This window comes from Hippopotamus amphibius, chromosome 4 (assembly GCF_030028045.1).
Source record: "Hippopotamus amphibius kiboko isolate mHipAmp2 chromosome 4, mHipAmp2.hap2, whole genome shotgun sequence".
NCBI lineage: Eukaryota > Metazoa > Chordata > Mammalia > Artiodactyla > Hippopotamidae > Hippopotamus > Hippopotamus amphibius.
Window position 1 is genome coordinate 28,968,082 of NC_080189.1, and position 25,548 is coordinate 28,993,629.

General features: G+C 37.3%; 1 protein-coding gene across 2 annotated transcripts in view; it reads left to right on the top strand.

The window, feature by feature from the left end:
- Positions 1-20,341: 20,341 nt before the first annotated feature.
- The window catches only part of CADPS2 (calcium dependent secretion activator 2), a 524,489-nt gene continuing 519,282 nt past the window's right edge, over positions 20,342-25,548 (top strand). For both annotated transcript variants that reach the window (XM_057732060.1, XM_057732061.1), the window contains exon 1: positions 20,342-20,850. In XM_057732060.1, the coding sequence (XP_057588043.1) occupies positions 20,506-20,850 (345 nt within the window). In that variant the 5' untranslated portion in view covers positions 20,342-20,505. The remainder of the gene's footprint in view (positions 20,851-25,548) is intronic.

Genomic DNA, 25,548 nt, shown 5'->3' on the forward strand with positions numbered 1-25,548 from the left:
ATCAGCTGTATTTATACATATATCCCCACCCTCCCGCGACTCCCTCCCACCCTCCCTATCCTGGCCCTCTAAGTCATCACCCATCATTGAGTTTGTCTCCTTATGTTATGCAGGAACTTCCCATGAGCTATCTATTTTACATTCGGTGGTGTATATATGTCAAAGCTACTCTCTCACTTCGTCCCAGCTTCCCCATTGCCCCCCGCCACAGATGAATTTAAAAATAAGGCAAATAAAAATTAAATTGAAATGAATACATCATAAAATTTATACTATTTTTTAAATGAATAGAGATGGTACACTTTGTATGTTATGTTAAATATTATTACCTTTGATTAATACAAAGTAATTTTGAAATTAATGTATACTAGAGGAAAAATAATTCAGAATTAATGTGTATTTTCAAGAGTCAAGCTCATCATCTTTTTGTTTGTCTTTGATTTTCAAATCACTATCCTTTCAAAATGCATTTGATTTCCAATCCTTGCAAATACTACAGTCAGCCTTTGTATTGTGGGTTCCACATCTGTGAATTCAACCAAATGTGAATTGAAAATATTCGGGGGGAAAAATTCCAGAAAATTCCAAAAGTCAAAATTTGAATTTGCCACCCTCAGCAACTGTTTCCGTAGCATTTACATAATATTTATGGTTATTTACATAGCACTTACGTAAATAACTTACATTGTATTAGCTATTACAAGTAATCGAGAGATGAGTTGAAGTATACACAGGTTGTATGCAAATACTACACAGTTTTATATGAGGGACTTGAAGAACGTCCATGGATTTTGGTATTGGTGGTGGTCCTTGAACTAATCCCCCACAGATACCGAAGAATGACTACAGTCCATTTCTTTTACTTTAGTGGGATTTTTTTCTTATTATTTGTTTACCAGTATTCAGTGAATTTACTATCCAGAAATAAGCTTTAGGGGAAAATATTAACAAATTCCATACTACTAAGAATTTACTTAGTTGCTGTGCCACTGAACCATGGGTTTGATATTAGAACCACAGGCTCTGCTTGCTGGTAATCTTTTGCATCTGTTTTATCTCGTTTCACAGGTGTCTCGTCATATCTTAAATATTATTTGCCATGAAAATCATTCATTGATGAGGGCTGAATTCAGATATTACCCCTTCTGAGAAGGCTGTATGGATTCCCCTAAAGCCACTCAGCCTTCCACTCCTTTCTGTTCTCCTAGTTCTCTCTTAATACCTCCATTAGCATTGCATTAACCATTTTTCTTTTACTTAACTTTTTATGTAGCTGTCTCCCTCACTAAACTGTGTTATCTTTGACAGTAGACTCCCAGTCTTATAGAATTTTGGACTTCAGTGCCTGCCGCAAAACCTCACAGGTGCAATCAATATGTTTCTTGTAGCCCTGGTTACATTAACGTCTTCTAAGGAATGTGCCTAATTTCTGCCATTCTGCTTAAAAATTAGAGCTATATACCTTTCACCGCCTCTATATATTGCAAATATTTGCAATTCATAGTTGTTAAAAGACTGTATTCTGGAAATAGACTATCCACATTTAAATTGCAGCTCAGCTGTTCACTGGCTGAACAACCTTGAAGAAGTTACTTAACATCTCCAAGTCTCAATTTCTTCAGCTGCAAAGTTAATGTAATAATAGAAACTGCTTCATGGGGGGTTGTAGAAATACAGTGAGAAAATTTATATCAAGTTCTTAGTAAAATGTTGGCTTATAATACACATATTCACCTTTATGTAGATGGCAATGCTTCTGGGTATAACTTTAGCTGTTATTATTACTGTTATTATTAATTAGCTCCTTAAATTTTTTACTTCCAAGGTGGTTAGATATTACATTTCAAATAATAATGGAATTTCATTACGGGAAGGAAGGCTATGGACTTAAGTTAACTTTGGAAAAGTTCCAGGTTATTTTACAGCTGAAAATTAACAGTATCAACAGAAAGCATTCATGCCAGGATTGTACTTTTATTGTTCATAGACCACTTCGTCTGTTTGCAGGAAAGCAAGTTTTATATTTCCAGTCAGTTTTCAATCCAACATTTGAATTCACTGATGACTATCTTCAGGGTATCAGCAAGTGGCTATATTGTTACACAAACTTTAAAATTCAAATAAACAGTTGGCAGTGATAGGGAAAAAATGTTAATAGTATCTTGCTGTATATTCAAAATGCTGCAAACTTCCTCATGTTTCCATACATGACATATCATTGTGGATAAGTCAGGATTGTGAAAGATTTGGAACACTGACCATTAACTAAAAATGCTGCGCATTTAGTATTGTCCCACTAACTTTAATTTTTTCTTCCAGCTCTTAAAAATTTGTGTGGTGGAAATATGTGTAGGTATGTGTTTGCCAGAGGAAAATTTATTTGTGTAAATGGTAATGCTTCTAGGTAAAAAAAAACCCCAAATATGCAGATTCTATTAGAATTCCAAAGAATCTCACTTGACTATGTTTATAGCTCTTTAGTATTAGCCCTCTGAAATCAAGTTGAAAAAATTAAATTAGTTGGAACTTACAGAGACTGTCCTATTAAAAAGCCTAACTGTAACTTATGCTTGGACTATAGAAAAATTGAATTTATTTTGGAAGTGGACCCATAAACTCTACTCTGTTCTTAGTAAATGTCATATTTAGGAAGAAAAAGCAAATGTAAGATCAACTTGCAGATTCAAGTGTGCCAGTTGTGAGGGGATAGCAACTACAAATCAGCAAGAGTCTCCTCAGAGATGCACTAAATTAGGTCTGAATTTCATGAGCTTTTGTAAGCACTTATACTGTACCATGACTTGGGAGTACTTTCCCTGAATTCTGGAGACTGCATATGAAATGTTTAATTCATTTTTTTGGTCAATACTTCCAATTGCTTTAATGGGATTACATGTACTACTGCTAGTACTTTATTTTTACACATGAAAATTCTCCCTCCTCCCCCAAATTAACCCTTTTGGGTAATCAGCATTGCCTAAAACAACAGACATTTTCCAACATGGAAAGAAGAGGGGAATAAGGAGAGAGGGGGAAAGAAGAAGAGAAAGCAATGCCCATCTGCCTAGCTAAGGCAGTGGAGGGAGCAGAGATGAGGCAGGAGGAAGAATTCATAGACTCAGAAAGTAGGATAAAAAAATGATCTGTGACTCCCCATCTTCTGTGCAATGCTGACTTTTTTAAGCAGTAAAGATTTTTTTCAAGTGTTCAGCAGTACTTACTTTTTTTTCATTTTGCAATAAGTTATCTGTCAATAAAATGTTAATTCTCTATTCATCATTTCATCCCATGCCTTTTGGAAACCTTTTATTTTTAAAATCAACTTTATGGAGATATAATTTACAAATAATGAACTGCATACTAACAATAAAATTTTTGAGTTTTGACAGATATACATACCTGAGAAACTACTGCTACAAGATATGGAATGCTTTTATAACCACCCCAGTATTCCCCATGGCCGCATGCAGTTCATGTCTCTCTCCTTTCCTGGCTCCAGGCAACAACTGACCTGCCTTCTATGCCAATAGATTTGTTTGGGGTTTCTAAAATTCTCATGAAATAGAATGATACATATGTACTTTTTGTGTCTGGCTTCCTTCACTCATCATGATATTTTTGAGATTGATACATGTTGCATGTATCAGTAGTTCATTCCTTTATTATTACTGAGGAGTATTCAATTATATCAATTTACCACTTTTTAAAAAAATCCATTCACCTTCTGAACATTTGGATAGCTTCCAGGTTTTTTAACTGTTGTGAATAATGCTGATCTGAGCATTCACATACAAATCTTTGTGTGGACATAGATTCTCATTCTTCTAGGGTAATAAAATGTAGGAGTGGAATCGCTGGGTCATATGGTAATTATATGTCTAACTGTACCAGAAACTGCCAAATAATTTTTCAAAGCAGTTGTACCACTTTACATTCCCATCAGTGAAGTGTAAGTTCCGTGAGTTCCACATCCTTGCCAAGCATTGGTATTGTTAGTCTTTTTAACTTTAATTCAAATGGGTATATAGTACTGTCTCATTGTGGTTTTAATTTGCATTTTCCTTAATGGTGTGTTCACTTGCCATTTGTATATCTTCTTCTGTGAAGTATCTGTTCAAATCTCCTGCCTATCTTTATGTTGGGTTATCTGACTTCTTATTAATGAGTTGTACAAGTTCATTATGTATTCTGGGAACAAGTGCTTTGCCAGGTATGTGTGTTCTTGCTAAAGTTTCTTCCAGTCAGAAGCTTGTCTTCTCACTTTCTTAATAGTGTCTTTTTATGGGGAAAAAATGTTTTTATTTTTTGTATAAACCTATTTATCATTTTTTTCTTTTATGATTTACTTTTTCTGTATGTCTAATCTAAGAAATCTCTGCATAACTCAAGGTCAGAAAGATTTTCTCCCATTTTTCCTTCTAGGAATTGTATAGATTTAGCTTCTCTCTTAGGTCTACCATCAATTTGAGTTGATATTTGTGTATGATAGGAGATGATGGTTGATATTTATTTTTCATATGGGTATCCCGTTATTTTAGCACCATTTGTTGAAAAGACTATTTTTGTGCTACCCTCCATATTCTGTACAATGCTGATTTTCTAGTATTAGCCGAAATTCATTTTTTAAAGTATTCAGCAATATTATTTTATACCCATTTTACAATAATTACCATTATCTTCCAGTGAAAAGTTAATCGTAAAGCATTTATCTTTTGTCTTTTGGAAATCTATTTTAAAAAATCAACTTTATTGAGGTATAGTTCACAAACAGCAGACTGAATCTTTTGGTGAACATCACTTTTGAAAGTGGTTCAGAAGTGAAATCAATGATCTTTTGCTAGCTTCCATTGCTGGCTTCTCCCTAATTCTATCCAGTGAAAATTATGGATCATTTACCTGTGTCATGTACTGCGTTTGGAAGGAGACAAGAATAAGAAAGGATTTTCCAGAAGATTTCATTTTGGGAACTAGGAATAAAAACATGTCACATACAATCCAGTCACTGCTGTAATAAAGGTTAAGAGAAAAACATTGACAATCACAGAGGAAAGAGGAGAAGTTAGAGAAGACTTCACAGAGGTGGTATAGCTTGAGTTAGGTTATCTTTATTATAATACCTTTTGCCTCCTTTTGAGAAAGAAACATTCATCACAGAAAATTTAGAAAATATAAATAAGGCTATTAAACCTCATTAATCTGGATTTTGGATGTTAGCAGTCTCATCAGAAAGCTTAATGATGAGGTGAGCCTCAAATAAAGAAGGGAAAGCTGTATGGCTTGCCTGAGAGATCCTCCCTAGAGGGGAGTCATTTATTGGTATGATTACTAGAGCTAGCCATACCTAAGTGCAAACTTTCTGTCTTGGGCTAAACAAATGTGCTTCCTTAAAGAACAGGAATGGATATGAGAGGAAATGGGATGGCTATGAAAGGCCTGGAGATGGGATTCCATTAAATGAGAAGAGAGAAATAGAAGTAGCAGTGTCTACTGTTTCCCTAGCACTCACTCTGTGCTAAGCATCCTAAGTGCTTTATTGAATTCTCACCGCAACCTTAGGAGAGCTTTACAAAGAGAGAAATTAAGGCAGGAAATGTTAAGGTCACCATGGTAGATTAAACTATTATTCAAAAATATTCACCCTCCCTTACCATCACTTCCCCATCCCACTGATCCTTGGTTTCTTCACGTGACTACTTTGGCCTCATGGTGGACAGAGTGTACTTCTCTGTCCCTTTACTTAAACTTTGGGCTTAGCCATGTGATTTCCTTTGGCCAGTGGGATGCTAGCAGACATAACATCAGCAGAGGCTTGAAATATGCATGAGTGGAAGGCTTTTCTTATGCCTCTGCCGTCACTATGAGATGCACATGCCCTAGGATAGCCTACAGTCCAAAGAGGATGAAAGACAGGTGGAATGGATGTGGAACCAACCTGTAATTTGGAGCATAGCCAGGCCTGGATCAGGTAACCCACAGACAGGTGATTGTTGTTTATTCCAGAGTTTTATGGTGGTTTGTTATTCAGCCACCCAATTTAGTGGCAGGAAGAATTTGAACACTGACAATATGGGAGCAGATTCTGTATCATACTGTTACTTGTACAAGAAATAATGAGTTCTTTTCAAATGTCCAGGTAAAAATAATCAGCTGGAGGATGAAGCAAAGGTCCATAACTCAAGAGAAAGTAATGGGTCTGGAATTAAAACAATATTTCATCAATTAAAGAACTAAACCTTGGCAAATCATTTAATCTCTCTGTACTTTCCTTAAAAGACTATTATGAAAAATAAATAGCCATCAGAGCTCTTTGAAAATGTTAAAAGCGTTATGGAAATTCCAGTTTTTCCTTTAAGTCTATTTTGTTTCCTGCTGTATCTCAGTGCCTGGTGTGTCACAGGTGCTAAGTACATATTTGTTAAAGTAAATTGAAGTGAATTATTTTCAAACAGTGTTCTCAGTTCATAAATAATAATAACACAAAGCATACTTATCATTAGGAAAGTAATTAATTTCTATTTTTGACAAGAGCTAGGAAAAAAGTTCAAGGAGTTCCTTCCTCTTACAGCAGCAGACTTGTATGGAATATATAGAGGATGTTCATTTCCTGCCTCTACTACCCAACTAATGGTACCTGACTGATGTTCTGTAAATCCTAATATTAATGAGAATGTTGTTACAGTCTTCTAACAGGATACTTTCTGCACCAAAGAGTGTTGTATTAGTGGAAATTATTTGACTTTAATATTTGTTCTGCAGTTTAAAAATTTGTTTTTTTTTAATAAAATACAGATGAATAAGAAAACAACCAAATGAGCTTGTGAATTCCAAAGTTAGGTCATATGATAGGAAGAAATATTTATTTGTCCATTTTCCTTCTCTGTTCACCATAAAGCAAAACATAGCCATATGAGATGTCTCCCTTTTAATACATTTTGCATTTAATTCACTTAGACTCAGGTCAAGACTATGGTTAGTTTGGGTTCAGGTTAGGGGGCAGTTTGTTCCTCACATCAAATCACAGAGAAAGTCAAAGATTAGAGGTGTTATTTAGGTTGTTTTATTTTCTATTACAACACAGGCTGCCTTTTTATCCCAAAAATCCTCCCATGATATACTGAAAAAATTTTTGGTAGTAAAGATAAAGGGTTACATCAGCTCTGAACTTTCCTGTTAAAGTATTAAACAGGAACATTTGAACAGTATTGCATCAGTGACATGAAACTAACAGTCTGGAAGCAATAAATTTTACTTAAGTATCCTTCATTGTACTGAGTACTTCATCCTGTGACAGATATTCTCCAGTGAGGATTTTGGGTGAAACTTTGTGTCTCAGCTAAAATCTTTTAATAGCTACTCCTAATCCTGAATCATTTCTGGCCTCCTGTTCATATGTGTTAGGAATGCAATTAAATCTGTGTCATTATTATATAAAGAGTTACAGACTTAATCCTAGTATTAAAAGAAAAAAAGGAAAAGATCAATCTTCTCCTTATTTTCTCTGAAGATTTTTATCCTAATGATGTCTTTGTTTTATTTACTGAAAATCTATTGTATTTGTGCAAAGACCATATGTTTGCAATTCTTGACTGGGAAATGCCGGGAAATAATAGGAGGGAAATAAACATCAGAAATATAACTGATATCCTAGACTCCTTGACAGGATCCAGGGTATTAAAGCTGGTTTTACTCTACCCACAAATGTTTACCAAATTTTTTTATCCCCACACTCCAGATGAAATAGAAACTAAATAGGAAGAATTTAGCACTCTAGCAGAGACTTAAATCTTTTAAAAGAGACAAAAAAGATTGTTGCTCAAGATTCCATTGTATGAGAACAATACAGAGACAAAAATTTTAGCTCTGAAATCTGATAAAAACAAAAAAATTTCAATTAAAAGAACTTCTTAAGCCCAGTGTTGCACAAACTACAAAATTTGGGAGACCTTCTTAACATCTTCCTCTCATTTTTGCCTAATATCATTTGTTCAAGTTATTTCAATTGTACTTCCTATATTTCTTTCCAATCACTTCCTTTCCTCCATTTCCATCACCCTCATCTATTCTTGCCATCTTCTAATCTCTACAGGACGACCTGGATGTTTTTAATTGTAGAAAATAAAACGTGAATGTAACTCTGGTGCCTAATACCCATCATCGCTCTTGGGATAAAGGCCTACAACTTTAGGTTGGTGTGCATGGCCCTGTTTTGTCTGGTTTCAGGTCTCTGCATTCCAGCCACCCTGGCCTTCTTTCTGGGATTTAGAACAAACCAAATTCCTTCTTACCTCCGGGTCTTCAAATGTATTCCACCTTCTGCCTGAAATACTATATAATAAATATATGTATTTACATATAAATATATAAAGTATCAAACATGTTTATATTGATGATACACATCTAATCTTATTTCATTCATGGCACTACCCACCCTACCTCCACCCCAGATAACTTTGAAGCAAATCCCAGACATGTAATAAAAGACTCTTTCTAACTCACACTTATCCTCAAGATCTCTGCTCAAGCGCCACCTGCTTCCCCCATCCCTATGCCATCTAGGTCATACCACCTGGTCATATGGTCTCATTGCCCCCAGCACTTCTACTTTAAAACAATTACTTCAGAATGTAATTATATATTTATGTGTATGGTTTTTGAGTTAGTGTCTATCTTTACCCCACACTTCATGTCCCATGAGGGAGAAATTGTGATTTTTTTCCCTCATCATCTACCTCCTCCACTTATCACAGCACCTGGCTCAGATTGAATTCTTAATAAATATCCAGTAATTAAGCTGTGGGGATTTTCATAAATGGAACCCTGTCCATTGCTGCCTTCTGAGCATTCTTTACGGTCTTTTAATATCAAAAGATTTCCTGCATATAGCTCCTGCCCTGCGGTACCTTTAGTCTCCCCAAATAGAGACTTTTATCCTCTCTTGGATTTCTTCCGAAGCACTTGATCAGGTATTATTTTACCAACAGATGCCATTGGTCCTATTTTCAATATGAATGTACAGGTAAAACTTCTAAGTGATATTTATCTTCTCGATCTTTTTATTTCTTTTACATCATAGTACTATTTTCTCCCCACTAAATACAGAACAATATTGTCATAGAAAGCAGTCTATGGGAAGGTGCCATCAACATAAACGTTTATTATGTATCATTGTGTAACCAACACTATGGTCAAGTGACCAGAAAAATATTTCGTTGAAAGGCTGATAGATTATCTTAATGAAAATTGTTGTCAACAGCATTGCTTGATTTTAGTTTCTTAATTTTCATTTTTAATTTTAAATCCCACAGATAAAAGTTTTGCTGTATTTTATTTACATAAATCCCAATATTATTTAGAGTTTCTATTGCAGTATGAGAAAACAACATATATTAAGAAAAATTAAGAAAGTTAAATTCTGGGAAACATTTTTTTAATTGAAGTATAATTTTTACGATGTTGTGTTAGTTTCTGCTATACAACAAAGTGAATCAGCTATATGTATACATATATCCCCTCCTTCTTGAACCTCTCTCCCTCCCCCATCCCCATCCCACCCATCTAGGTCATCACACAGCACCAAGCTGAGCTCCCTATGCTATACAGCAGGTTCCCACTAGCTGTCTATTTTACACATGGTAGTGTATATATGTCAAACCTAATCTCCCAATTCATCCCAGCTTCCCCTTCCCCCTCCATGTCCACATGTCTGGATGGACCCAGAATCTGTCATACAGAGTGAAGTAAGTCAGAAAGAGAAAAATATAGTATATTAACATATATATGTGGAATCTAGAAAAATGGTATAGATGAACCTATTTACAGGACAGGAATAGAGATGCGGACATAGAGAATGAGAAATTTTTGAGAAGATAAAAATGTCTCCACAAATCTGGTATCACATATTTCTTAGAATTACTTTATAACTTTTAAAGATAGCAGTATATTTTTGTATTTTGTTAACAAAATTTTAGCCTAAATGTATAAGGTCTTAATAATAACTGCTCATTAGGTTTTGCTATTTTGTAACAAAATGCTATAGAGGATTCTCTGTTTATCAGTACTTCATAATGACTACTAATCTGATCAAAGATTTCTGCAAAATTACAGCATCAGCTTGGATTAAGAGATGTAATCATGGTGTAATTCAGAAGATGACACTGTTCAAAGGAAGAGAAAATTATTAGCAATTGCTAGAAAAGCAAATCTATAAAATTAAATACGCCCAAATCATAGCAGTAAATATTTTATTTGAGATTTTCATGTGATTATGAGATGAGCACTTGGTTCCTTTCTTGGATATACCCGTATGTTGATATTATCAACCTTCGTGACTGCAAATATTTCCTTTCACGAACACATTTTCCCTTGTCACCTTGTCACCTCCACTGCAATGGTTTCTATTCCTTTGGCATAAGATTGTTCATCTTAAAAATAAAAGATTCAGGCTTCCCTGGTGGCTCAGTGGTTAAGAATCCTCCTGCCAATGCAGGGGACATTGGTTCAAGCCCTGGTTGGGGAAGATCCCACATGCTGCGGAGCAACTAAGCCTGTGTGCCACAACTAATGAGCCTACCCTCTACAGCCCACAAGCCACAACTACTGAGCCCATGCCCCGCAACTACTGGAGCCTGGGCCTAGAGCGCGTGCTCCGCAACAAGAGAAGCCATTGCAATAAGAAGCCTGCACACTACAATGAAGAGTAACCCCCAACCTCCACAACAAATAGTAGCCCCCACTCTCCGCAACTACAGAAAGCCTGTGCGCAGCAATGAAAACCCAATGCAGCCAATAAATTAAAAAAAAAAGATAAAATAAAGATCCTACAACCAATTTTAAGCACTCTGTTTATTAAATCTTTTTGTAAGTTATAATTAAATGGGATACGAAATATTACTTCTCCTGACTGCATCATCCTGAATCAGAAATACATTATACAATTAGCATATCTTAAATTACTTTTCCCTCACTAGGTAAAAATCGTACTAGGTACAGAAAATTATTGAGTTAATTCCTCTACAGTTCTTCAACACTTAAAAGGAAGTGCTTGCATGCAATGTCATTTCTAATTTCCATCAAATTGGATGTTTCAAAGGACTTTTAAAGACTATTATTGACCTTGGTAGAAACTGATACTGCTTCATTTGCCATATGTGGTATGTGCAAAGTGGCTATTTTTCAGAAAATGTCAGGTGAAATGAGAATTTCAATTATTTTCAATTATTTTTTCACCTATAGTTGGCAACTAAATCTGGGGCAAAGATACTTTAACAACCTGTGATATATGAAAAATAAGTTATGCAAAGATTCTGATTATGCCTATACCGACATCTTTATAGCACATGTTTTTAAAGATTAAACTCTAACCTTTTAACCACATATGTAACAGATATATTTTAGCATTCAAGTATCTGACCAAATTAAAGATACAGCACCATCTTATGGATATTTCTATATTTGTAAAATTTGGAAATATAAAAATCTTTTTGAGGTTGGGAATGGAAAGGCTTTCTGGATTAAAAAAATGTAGGAGGAGAGTATTTACTGTAACAAGGAAAAATGATGCAATATTGAATAACTTGAACGTGATGTGCATGCACGTATGAACGTGTGTGTTTGTGATGGCAAGGTAAATAAAGAGATTTGTCATTCTTTTTTCCCTTCAAAATTAAGAATTTGAAGAAGAAGAAAAATAAACAACTGTTACTATAATACAAATTCATAGCTTTGTGAAATAAGATATAGCTCAGAATACTATCAGTCTCTAAACGACTCTGGGATATCACCATTATCACCTTGCAAAGAAGACCCACAAGACATGACCCACACTTTCTAGAGAGTGATGAGAAATTTAGGTATGATAATAAACCTGTTTAACTATCTGTTGATACTGTAGAACTGGTAATAAAGTCTCCTTGTGTTTATCTAGCATTTAAACATTTTCATAAGTGATTTATGCCCATTATTTTGTTCTGATTTTAGATACAGATATTTTTTAATAGACACTTCTTAATAATCCTTCTTATTTTAATATAAAACACATAGCCAATTTAAGGGGATTATAGAAAAATTGATGAACAAAACTCCCCAATTAATTATTAAGGTGTAGTTACATGTGTTTGGATCATATCTGCAATGTTTATCTCACTTTAGTTATCATATGTAGACCTGAGGCTCTACGTGGTTTACAAAGTTATGTGGTGTAGAATTACTCCACTCTAACCAAAACACTGATTTAGTGGTTCTTAGCTTTTAGGCATCTCTAATTCCATGATAAAAGCTTTGGAACCTCTCCGTAAAAAAAAAAAAAGTCCAGAGATACAATACATTTTGCATGCAATTTTAGGGGCATCTGGAATCCTTGTAGCTCATCCATGCCCTGTGATTTTAAATAGTGTTCTCCTTATTTTAACATTTATTTCCTTAGGATGTAATATTGACAAGTAAAAGCCAGGAGATTTATCACAAAAATTCAAGGTCTTCTTGTGTTAGAAGAGATCCATAATTTTTACACACACACACACACACACACACACTCCTATTTGACTTTAACTCATTTTCCCCCACAACTAACCCACAACTAAATTACATTAAAGACCAATGTAAATAAATGGGTTCTTTTTAGTTTATTTTTATACAGATTTTATTTTCATGTTATTTACTTTATAGAGTGAAATGTAAAAATATGACACTGACTGCAAACAATATAGAATTTTTGGCTTTATCCTCACAGAATACTACAGGTTCTAATAATGTCCTATTATGAATAGTTTTCTATATCATGTAGACTTGACTCAATTTCTAAACATTGCTTCAAATGTAAGCTTGTAACTGATTTAATAAAATAAGTTATTCCTGGATGTTCATATTAATAGAGAAAATACAAAATAAAGTTGAAAAATTCTAACCACACCATATACATATTTTTATGTTCCTTCTGAGATGTGGGTAAGTATTTTATAGCTTTGTAAGAAATCCAGGGAAATTTTATAGATTTATAATAGTAATATTATATTTAAATTCAGATCCAAGACATTATATTAGATGTTAAATTAACTTTCATGTTATCAAATGCAGAATTATCATAATGTAAGAATTATTTTATTGGTATTCTAGAACAATCTTGCTAATTTAATACAATGCTTTAATTTTTAAGGGCAGATTCCATAAAAACTCATGAAAAATTTAGATATCGGATAATTTAAAATGGGAATGAAAATATTTTTACAACCTATACCTTTCACTGTAATAAAATCCATGGTATGTATGTATCTGCTCTGCATAGCATGATACTTACTTTGTACTTAAATTGGGAGGAAAGAAGAATATTTGAGAGTGAATATTTGATGAGTAAAAAAAATGTTAGTGATGTAATAGTAAAATTAGAGACCTAACCTTGAAAACTCAGGATTCTCAAAATATGGTCCTCAGATCACTGGTGTTGGTGAGGGGGAGGGGTCCCGGGGGGGGGGGGGTCCCTGAAACCCTATCAAGGAGGTCTGTGAGGTTGGAACTATTTTCATAGGAATGCTAGGATCGTCTGTGTCTTTTTTCACTGTGTTGACATGGCATAGATGGTGCAGTAGCAATGGTAGATTCATGCTGGAGCTTTCGCATGAATCAAGGCAACGGCACTGAAATCAACTAGTAATCGTGTTTACCGGCACGCACTCACAGAAAAGAATAAGCCAGATTCACTTATGAATATATCTGATTAAGCAGTAAAAATATTGATTTTTAAAAATCTCCATCCTCGGGTACACATTTAAAAAATAATGTGAAGTGAAATGGGAAATATACATAAAACGTTCTGCTGCATAATGAAGTACAATGGTTGTCTGGAGAACTGTTTGAGTTGCAAGCTCAACTATCTGCTTTTTCATAGAACACTTCCACAACTTGAGAGAACAACTCCACAAACTAATCACAATTACTCATACTTAGATATCTGACACACATTTTCTCAAATGTGAGTGAAGTGAGCTTTTCACTTTAAGGAAAACAACTGACAGTTTTGGTGTGCCAGTGATAAATTCAAGATTTCAAGTGAAAAATAGAATTTTGTAAAATGTTATCTGCCAAAGTAAACGATAGTTTTCCAATACTTAATGACTATTTTGATGAGATTATTGACAAATGTAATTTGTCAGATACTATATAATAAAATGTGTCAACGTTTGGACAATCTACATTACCCAATGAAGCAGTGTTTTCAAAATGACCAATGAATGACATTATGAAACCATGCATCAGTAAAGGATCCATTCAAAGTTCAAGATAGACTAATGGATTTTTTAAAATCACAGACTAAGAAAAATGTATTGATGTGGTTATAGATTCCACACTGCAACTAACCTTAAAGAAACTACCACTTGAGTTTTGGTTTAATATCAAAGAAGAATATCGACAATTATGTGAAAAGGCTATTAAAATACTCCTTCCTTTTTCAACCACATGTCTATATGAGGTTTGATTTTCTTCATCTATTTCAAACAAAACAATATGTTGCAACAGACTGAATGTACGAGAAGAAGCAGATATGAGAATGTAGAAGCATATGAATTCTACTAAGCCAGAGATTAAAGAGATTTGTATAGTGTAAAATAATACTACTCTTCCCACTCAACTTTTTACTTTGGAAAAGTAAACATTATATAAACATATGTAACGTTATATAATAGGTTATTATTATTAAATGAATTAATAGTCATTTCTAAATTTCCTTAGTTTTATCTTTCTAATATTAGAAATACTAATAAATATAACCCACATAACCGAGAGATCTTTGGGGTCCTGAGTAACTTTTAAGAGGGTAAATTGGTTCCGAGAACAAGTGTGTTAATCACTGTTACAGACCAGGCTATTAGTAAATAGTTAATAAAAACATATATATATATTTTCTGCCCTTAATATAACTTAACAATCCCTTATAATTTTCTCCAACAAAAACTATTTCAAATTAGTTTAATTTTCTTGAGCATTATTGTTGAAATGGTATAACTTTTTTTTTTTAATAGGAGTAGAATTCTTATCTCTTGAGACATTGGTTGAATTCATGGTCAATCAATGCAATGCTCTCTTTACTGTGTCCTTATATTGTACTTAATATAGACTAGGCACTCAATAAATGTTATTGACTGGCAGAACATGTGTTAAACAACAACGTCAATAAATGTGCAAAAAAGCTGTGAAAGCTAGAGGGAAAAAAGCTCCATTTATTGCTTTATCCATTTATGAGCATAATTACTAGATTTTAATCCATTCCCACAAAAAGCATAGTTTCTGCCTCTAGTAACGTTTAAAACAAACAAGTTCTTGTAGGTTAAGTACCTGTTTCTCTAGGAGATCATAATTATCATCACATATATTATACATCTTGAATTAATGCAAGAGCTTTCTCATGACATTTTAGGCCCATAGGTGACAATATGCTTTTACCTTTCTTTTCTCCCTGTACTTTACAACAAAGTCATTTCCGTTACCTCCTCCAAATTTCTCACAAAATGGAAATTAAAAACTGGAACTGAAATCAATCATTGTTGAATGCTGGCAGATTGGATAGGAACAGAAGGAAAGTAGCTTCTTCTTGTGGGCTCAAACCTCCTTATAAAAACTATGAAATCTTTAAGATTTTAATAAAACACCTTAAAATATTTGGGAGTTCTTTTAGTCTGGTTGTTTCAAGGCAAATAATTTAGAAATACAAATTATAAGCTGTATAAAAATCAACAAATAAATGCATTGAACCGTTTACCAGTTTATCTACAATTTATTTCTATAGTTCTACAGTTAAAAGTGTTACATAATTAAACAATTACAATAAAAATAAAATACTTGGCATTTACTGACAATTTACTTGATTCCAGACAATCTTTTAGTACTTTGGATGCATTATTTTATTTAATCTTCACAACAAACCTTTGACTGTATCTTGTATGCATATCAGTGTGGACTACTCATTTTTCTGGCCAGTTTGTGCTGCTCATCTGCATATATTTTTATGATTTATCTGTAAAAAGTGGGGTCACAGAATGATTCTTGCTAGGATTCAAATTCTAACCTGAGAGGTGAAGAAGAAAAAGCTGAGCAAAGTAAGGAGAGGGATTTAAATGAGGTTGCCAGAAAGCTTATTGCCTCATAGATATAAATACTCATCTTAAAGTTTCAAAAAATTTGTTGTTTTTATCTTACTTTTGCAAATGCGTACCCTTTTATTAGCTGGGTTTGTGAGTTGACATTTTTCTCATACATATTTGCAAAATTGGTCCTTCCTTTTGACCTGAAAAAGATTCCTCTCTCTGTTGTAATATAATTTTAGCTATAACTACAGAAGATAATAGACTTTCAAAACACTTAAGGGATATTTTGTGAATTTTTTTCTTTATAACCACAAGAGCATATATTACCATTTTCTCATGTTTGTTTCATATGCATCCCTTCAGGGACTCAATTTTACTGTTTTAATCTACTCAGAATAGTGCATAGCGTAAAGTGGGTGCCCCCAAAATGTCTGTTCAATGAAAGCACGATTTCATCTGTGACTTGAAAGAGTTAATACCTTCCTTTCAGGTCAAATGCACAAATCAATTCTCAACCAGAAAACAGACCACCTATAGCTATTCAGGTCACACACCTGTTTCCTTAAATATCATTGCCAAATGCATTTTATATTCTATTTTATTACTGTGCATCCATCTTTCCCTAGCAGTGTTTCATTAAAAAGCAGTATAACTTCAATTTGTTTTATGCTCACCTTGATGAAAATCAAAATGAATCACCAAATAAATTCAAGTGTATTTTGAGTGTTTTTGAAACGATACAAACCAATCATAGTTGGTTGGGCATTATTTACTCAGCTATCCCAGAGCATCAACTGAGGTTATAATTACCTGAGAAGGTACTATTTAAGGTAGAAATTTGGCAAGAACATTAGTGTAAGCACAAAATTGAAAATGTTGATTAAAAACTATTAGGGCACAGTCAATTTTTAATGATCAGGTTTTCTTTTTTAGATTCCTTTTCTTCAAACGATCTCTCTTTGGAGGAGAGGCATGGAGGGTTCCTCAGAGACCCATCGTTGGCCCTCTTCTCACTCTGAACACCTGTTTTCTGGGTCTCATCATCCATATCTGTAGCTTCAACTGCCACCAATATGCTGATGATTCCTTTATCCAGATGTGAGTAACTGGTTTGGATTTCCAAATGGGTCTGGGAGCACTCTGATAAGCTCCTCAGAACTTGATGTTTTTCCACAGCTACGTGTCCACTAGAAGTTCATATTTCATCTATTCTCAGTCAAGTTACCCTATCCTGTGAATCATAGTCTACCCTTGACCCTCTTCTTCAGCTCCTCATATATGTTCTATTAATTCCTTTGTCTGTCTCTTAAGCTTTCTCCATCTCCCCACCTGCCCCATCTTAAATTCAAGGCCTCGTTGTTTCTCTCCCAGATTTCCTTAGTAATCTTATTGGTGTCTTGCATCTGGTTTCATTGCCCTTACATTACTCTAGAGTAACTCTTGAGAGTTACAGGTCACCTTATGTTGTACGTTACTTAAACCTTTATGTGTATCCCCATTTTCTTCAGGACATAGTTTAAATTCCACAGCATGGCATACAAGGCCATGGGCACCTGCCCACTGCCCTTCTGCTCAAGGTTGAATTTGCCTCTGTCTGTTCTCTAGCCTCATCTTCCCCATCTTAATATGTAGCCTTTAATTCAGGCATGCCGGTTTACTTGCAGTTCTCCAAATGAGGCAATTTCATACCTTTGCAGATGTGGTTCTTCTGGTCTATAGTACCCTCACCCCAACAGCTATGAATCAGTCTTCAAAATATGTGTCAAGCATCCTGGAAGCCTTCTCTTACTCTATCTTGAATAAGGTAATTTTTCTCTCTATTACCGTTATCTCCCAGGTTATTAGACCAATCATTGGATTGTAATACCAATATTTATTTTTCTTTTTTGTTTTTTATTCAATAAATGTTTTTCTCATCTGTCATTCTTTAACCTGTAATTTTCTAAAGGTCAGAGACTATATCTTGTTCTTCTAAATATACCCTGCATAGTTTTAACAGTATTCGTTTCTTAACCAGTGTATGTTTAATTAATGAAATCAAACATTCTCTTTGTTGTTTTGGATATTTCTTTAATTTATGCCCCTTAAAGCATTTTCATCTTTATAGAGAACACTGTATATGTTATTCTACAAATTATTAGATGTTTTCCAGTGCGATTTCAAAGGCTTGGAGAATCTTTAATTTGATAACCATTTTTAATAGGAAGAGAATAATAAGCGACCACATCAAGCAATTTTAATGAATTAATAAAGGAAACTGAAAAAATACCTTTCCTTGGCAAGAAAAAGGAAGAGCAATATAGCTGCTATATATAAATTATACTTTTATGTGCCTAGGAATTAAATTATTTTAGTTATCAGTTTAATAAACATCATACATATAATATCCTGATTTATAATCAAATTGTAATAGTAAAAGCAAATATATGGAACTAGAAAGAATTCAATATGTCGCATCCTTGTTCTATTAGTTTTGGTTCTGTAGGAAAGACGATTCTCTAAGTCTCAGTTTCCTTATCCATACAGTAGAAGTAAAAATAAATGGGATAATGTAGGTAAAGGGCTTAGCGCAGTACTGGGTACAAAGCATGTAACTGGTAACCATCATCATCACCACCTGTCTCAAAAGGTTACTTTAGTGACATTATTTGACAAGCACCTTTACAAAATTTTGCAAAATGTAAAGTGCTATGGATATAGCATTAGATACAATAACTTAAATGAATAAGCTTGTTATTTGTGGTTTACCTTGCCAAGAATGAAACATACATCAGTTTTTGAGATGTGTATTCCTTGGCAGTTGGAGATCAGCCAGCATTCACCCCCTCAGTGAACACCTTTTATCACTGTGGGCACCTTTAAGAATTGATAAATAGGCAAGTTTCCCCAGGAGTAAATGCTTCTTCGTCTTCCTACATCTAGGGAGACTATGAGCAAATGCAGAAGGAAAGCCTCTCTCATGTGTACCTAACTGTGGAAGTGGCTTGAAAAAGCTACAGCTGCTATTTGGCCACGAGGTAGGCAAGCTCAGAGCCGGTAGTTTTATCTGCTGGGTGATAACTGCACTGAGCTTCAATTGCCTGCCTGCCAGTTTGGCCACTGCACACTGCACCTTATGTTGAATGCACAGTTTTCCCTATTTCCTCCTTTGTCCGGATTAAGAACACCGGAAAAACCACAGAAAGAAACTCCTAGGTGGTTCTGGCATTGGGACTGAGAAATCTGCGCAGATAAGGCAGGCTTCGCATGCAGCTACAAGACGCCCACTTGAGGCCGGAACCAACAGTGACCAAGCGTGTGTGCCCCAGTGCGCTGCGGGCTCGTCCAAACGCTAACACTGCTGGACACCGGGCGTGCGCTCAAATATTTGCTGAATAAATGTCTACACCGCACAACCTGTCTTGAGTCAACCTCATTCCAACCCAGAAAATAATCAAGCTATGTGTGAGCTGAAGCAGAGTGCCATTTCGCAAATATAAAACCGATCTTGCTCATGCATCTACAGGAATAAGGACAGTGTAAAAAGAAAGCCTCGCGTGTTTTGTTTTGTTTTTGCTTTCCTTTTCAAGCATGTTCCTCTGACTTGTACAATTTGGACTTCAGCACAGCGTTAAACAGCAGCAGAGCAGAGTGAGAGACTTTTTAAAAGTCTTTGCCCAACGTTATTTGGAGGTAAACGGCTCTGGCCCCACTTTTCCGCGCTGGGGTTCAACCCTGGGTATCAAATTCAGGTCGGAGACGCACGTCCTGGCCATTTCCCTCATCTGGGGAGGTGGAGGGGGGCGGCGGCTCTCCTGGCCCCTGTCCCCCTGCTCCTCAGGAAGCTTGCGGGAGAAAAGAGGATACGTGGTGGCGGTGTCACGGCAGTTCAAGCAACCCGGGTGGACGCACACCGAACCACGACGCTCAGCTGCTTCGCATCTTTACAAACTGCGCTCCCGGCACCCGGACACTCGGCCCGGGTCGCGCCGGCGGCGCGCGCACGCGCACTCCGCGGCCCCGCGCCCGCTCCCCGACATTCCATTCCACGTGTTGCTTGTTGTAGGCGCCACAGGTTCCCCACCTGCGCCCGGGCGCCCCGGCTGCTCCGCCCCGGCCGGCGGACGTTGGAGGACCACGGGGGCGGGGGGGTCCGGGCCAGCCGAGCAGTTCGCGAGGCGCTCGGGCTCACCCCCGACACTAACTCCGCCTATTTAATCCCGGCGGCTCCCCCTCGCGCAGTCCTCCCCTCGGCTCCCGCCCGCCCCTCTCGCCCTGGTGGCAGGAATCACTCCTGGGTCTAACTCGACGTGTCCGGAAAGCCGCGGCCAGTTTCCCTTTCGTTCTGCGGCCGCTGCTGCCGGCCGCCTGGCTCCCGCAGACCCGCGGGCGCAGCGGCCGGGGGTGAGGCGCCTGGGGGCCGCGGGCCGAGCGGCGGGGCGCCCCGGGCACCATGCTGGACCCGTCTTCCAGCGAAGAGGAGTCGGACGAGGGGCTGGAAGAGGAGAGCCGCGATGTGCTGGTGGCGGCCGGCGGCTCTCAGCGAGCGCCGCCGGCCCCGGCTCGGGAAGGGCGGCGGGACGCGGCGGGGCGCGCGGGCGGCGGCGGCGGCGGCGCGGCCAGACCCGTGAGCCCCAGCCCCTCGGTGCTCAGCGAGGGGCGAGACGAGGCCGAACGGCAGCTGGACGAGGAGCAGGAGCGGAGGATCCGCCTGCAGCTCTACGTCTTCGTGGTGAGATGCATCGCGTACCCCTTCAACGCCAAGCAGCCTACCGACATGGCCCGGAGGCAGCAGAAGGTGAGTTGCCTGCAGGACCGGGCGTCTCCAGCCCCACTTCTTCCTCCCCGGGTTTTTCTCCCGGGAGAGCTCTGGGGCGCCTGTCCGCTGTCCTTCTGCAGGACACTGTATTTTTGTTAGTCTTGGCGGGCAAGGAAATGTTTGGGGGGAGGACGGTGCCTTAGCCCGCTGGGTATCGGGTTGCAGCGGACGGTTCTTCTCCCCCACGGTTGGCAGAAGCTGTCAGCTTGGCATCCGAGGGACCGGGACCGAGACCGACCCGACAGCCTGGCGGTGCGGCGGTTGCATCCGGCAGGCTCGGCTCGGGCCGGGTTAGAACCCAACTCCCATCAACTTTAATTTCGAACGGCAGTGGTGCGTTGCTGTCCACTTAGCCCTGCTGGAGCTGGGCTTTACCGTGGGTCTGAATGAGTGTGGAATTGGAACTCTTCTGTTAGCTAGAGAGAAGTCTTCTCTAGGGAGAAGGTGTAGAAATGTTACAAAAAACAAACAAACAAACAAAAAACCCGCAAAGCTAACCTGACAAGTTTTCTTGTACTGCTATATAACTAGGACATCAGATCCTAAGGAGGAAGGTGTGCAGCTTTGCAGAGTTGCTGTGGATTAGTAATTCCTGGTCCCGGCAGGCCTAATGAAACGCTATTGATGAAAAATAAAAGATTGGTTCATAACCACTTAATAATGACTGAGCTTCACCCACCCCTTTCCCTCCCCCCCCCCCCAAAAAAAAACTAAGGAGTATCAGGTGAAATGTCTGCCAACTTTAGTTTTAAAACAAGACCCCAGGGGTCTAATAGTCTGTAGCAGGCACAAGTAATGACTCAAATTACCCTAATTGGGTGAATGTTTTCAATAGAAACTAAGAAATCTTCTTAATAGAAAGCTGAACCTAGACGATTCACTAGAAATCTGCACAGGTCTCCTTAATTTGGGACAGGATGTGGAGACCCAGAAATTGTATTGTAACTTGTCCAAAGCCTACCTAGTTGCACAGATGTGTGTTAACTTTCTAAAGCATTAACTTCAGAATGTGAGGCACTTCTTAGCAATTTGGAGTACTTCTGAATTGGCTAGTGAAAAGCTGTATTTCAGAGTAAATTCAGTCTTCCCATCACCCTCCCACCCCTACTTTACCCAGCCTCTTAAAACAGGCCTAAACCAAGCAGCTGTTTTGAATCACTCTCTGGTGGTGCTTATGGGATGATTCTCTACAGTTGGAGGCTAATTACACAGATCCTTCTAGTGCCTAACCCTTTAGTTAACTCAGTCACAACGCTAGAGCTGGAAAAGACCCTAGGATCCAGGCATGCCCCTCATTTTGGAGGAGAGAAGGATTTCTAACATTCTCTGTTCCTTAACCAATTGACATAATAGAAGCCACCATACCTGGGGTTAGTTTTGAGTGCCCTGTGGAGTTTTTGTGAGCCTTCCATTCTATTCCTAGGTGCGTACCACGCTGTCTCATCCTTCGGTTGCATAGGGTTGCATTGCAGTCACCCAGCGCCTGTTAACTCTAGGTCAAGTGACTTTTCAACTTCAGTAGTCATTCTTTAATATTTGATGTATGTTGTATGTAGTCATACAAGTTTATGAACGTCATCCAGTCTCCAGTTTTATCATTCATATTGCATTTAAGCTTATTTTTGGTGTGTTAAAGTATAAAAGTAATGTTTGAAACTAAGAGGCTATTCCTCTTTGGAATATTATCATTGAAGATGCTTTTGCAAAAAATCACTTACTGGTAGCTGATTCTTACTGCGCATACTTGTTGCGTGTTGTTAATGAAACACACTCGCTTGTTCAAATAGTGCAGGTTTCTCTGACTCCCCTTGTTTAAATAGAATGTTTCTCCAGAAATTATTTAAATTGGCAGACAGGTGCATTCACAATACCACTGAGGAGACCATTGTTATAATCTCATTCAGACATCACCAAAATAATTCCAAACTGCAAAAAAGAAGCAAAACACTGCGTATGTTCTCTGCAAGATACTTAGGCTGCTTGGAAATTTCTATTTTCTAAATACTGAGAGCATTAAATCCTGTCATATGAAGTTTTGTGAATTCTTATCTTTTAAGGGGGAGGCCCCCAAACAACTTAAGTGTCTCCCTTACTCAAACTTACTCAAAAGGCCCCACACTTTTTTTTTTTTTAAACATGTTGCTTGTTAAAGGGAACTGGAGCAATTCTTGGCAGTCGGGTTTCCTCCTAGGACAAAATGAAATGGGAATTTAACTATATTCCTGTGAATTTGATGCACAAGCCAATAATTAATGCCAAAAACTTTGTCTTGAATTATACAGTTGGGTTATATAAAAGAAGTAACAGCATAATTGCAAAATCACTAACCCACTGTATATTTTTATTCTAGATCTTCAAGTAGACTGTCTAGTAAAAGATTTAATAGCTTAAATTGTTATTGAAATGCATATTTCTGCTCACTCACTTCTAACTAAGAATTTAGAAGCTCAGAAATTGAGATTAGAACGGGTCTTCATTTTATAAATAAAGAAAATTAATCACAGGAAGATAAAAGCCCTATCCTGGCAGTCAGAGCCCTCTCACTATTATGGTTGCTGAGTTTCTGTAAACCAATTGAGCTGCAGTGTTGTTTGTTTTCCTGCTTGGCGAAAATGGCCCACAAAGCTAGTAAGGGGTTGTATCCATGAATTAAAAAAGCTTAATAGCATTAAACTCAGTTGACTAAAACATGTCTTTGCTTTTGGCTGGAAAATTTCAGCTCAGAAGAATAACGGTGGTTAGTTTATGCCCGTCCAATAACTTAAGACTTTACAGAAAACTCTGTGGGAAGTGTAGACCAGACTCTGACAAAGCCTTGTACCAGGTGGTCACACCACCGAAATGGTTCACACACGCTATGAATGTGGAGTAACAATCAGCCAATGTAAAAATGACTTCAGTTGTGAATAATGCTTAAGCCCCTGATGCTTATTTACGTGGATTACCTTTGTACCATGAGTTAACAGTGATGATGAACCTTGGATGATCGTAGATCATTGGTTACAGATGGGATCAGCGTTGCAACTAGAAAACGGACTCAGAGCTAATCAGTTATTACTTAATAAAAGGAATCTGTTGAACCTTTGGAAAACATTGAGAACCTTAAGGAAAAATAAGTCCATGGTGGTTAGAAGGTAGGGTGAATCTGACAAACATGACTACTGTAGAAGAGGTTGTGTTCCAGAGATGTTCAGGTGTGCGGGACTCAAAGTGCTAATAGTTTTGGCCAGTCTGTAGGTTTCTAGGCAGTAGTTGCTTTGTTCATTATTTGTTTTATTAATTTAGTAAAAGTCAGATGTTGAAGCCAACTATCTTAAACTGGAAATAATGAAGAGGGAATTAAAAAAAGATTAAAATGGTACCTAATAACTTTCCATGTGATTCATATACCCATGTTCTTTGCATTTTTATATGTCACTGTAATCTCACTAAACTGCCTTAAACCTCCTTATATAATCACTCCCACCACTTTGCATAATTTTCCACACTAATTAAGTTTGAGAAATGTATACAAATAATGTGAAATTGCAGATGGTGGGGAAGTAATCTCCTTTGAAACTGATCAGGAAGAGAGCATTGTGGGGAAATAGTATTGGGTGAAATAATATACAGTGAGTTCTTGCTTATACTTTGCACATCTGAGTGTTATATACCCCATTAAAGTGGCCACTTTTATCCCTCTTTGGAAATGGTAGTACTTTCTGTGGCTTAGACAAAAAAAAAAACCTCACTGTTTAAGTGATTCCCAAGCTCAGGGAAAGAGCCAGTTTTATGAAAAAATGAGCCAGATTTACAAAGGCCAGGAATCACCTTATTCTTGGGGTTGTTGTGCCTTAGTGCTATGTTGTGCCACCTTTGGGGCCTAAGATATGACTGTGGCCCGGTGTTTTTTCAGCTTAGTGCATGGTGTATAAGAACCTAGTACATGCTTGTTGGATAGAAAGTGTCAGATTTAGTCCATGTCTCAAAGGATTAGTGAGGTATAGGATGGAGGAAAGAATTTAAAGGCAAAGAGTCAACTTCTCTTCCGTGGAAGTTAATGTTCCTAAACATGTTTTGAGACCTCCAGGACTCTCCCCACTCTCTGTAAAGAAAGCCATACAAATAGTAATACCTGTTGGTGTAGGACTAATAACTTCAAAGAGACTTTCCCAATACCACTATCAAATCCAAGAGACAAACAGTGTAGAAGCCCCACAGTATGCCTTGCTTTCTTGCTTGCAGGTTTCCAGGAGATCTGGTGATAGTCTAAAAAGCCTGCCCTCTCGGGGAGTTAGGGTAATTCATACTTTGCTCCTTGGGCTTTGGTACTTTATGATGCAGATACAGAAGGGATGGGTTATGTTGTTTGCTGCTTTTAATAATAGAGTACATTGTCCTGTGGGGAGTGAGTTGAAAACCACACAGAGTGAAACCTCAGACTGGACTTAAACCCTTATTTCAGAGAAAAAAATGCTGCTTGTTTCAACTGCTCTATCCCTCCGCAGGGTATCTTGAGACCGCAGCACTTAATTTGGTGGAATGAATTGTGCTAATGAGAACTCAAATGGATTAAGTGATATTGGAGTTTGCTTCGTTCAAAAATGAAATCAGCTGGAATTTTGATACACATTGACAGCTCATAAAGTGAAATAAAATATGGTAATTGTGTGTGATCCCTCTTCAGTTTTAAATGGA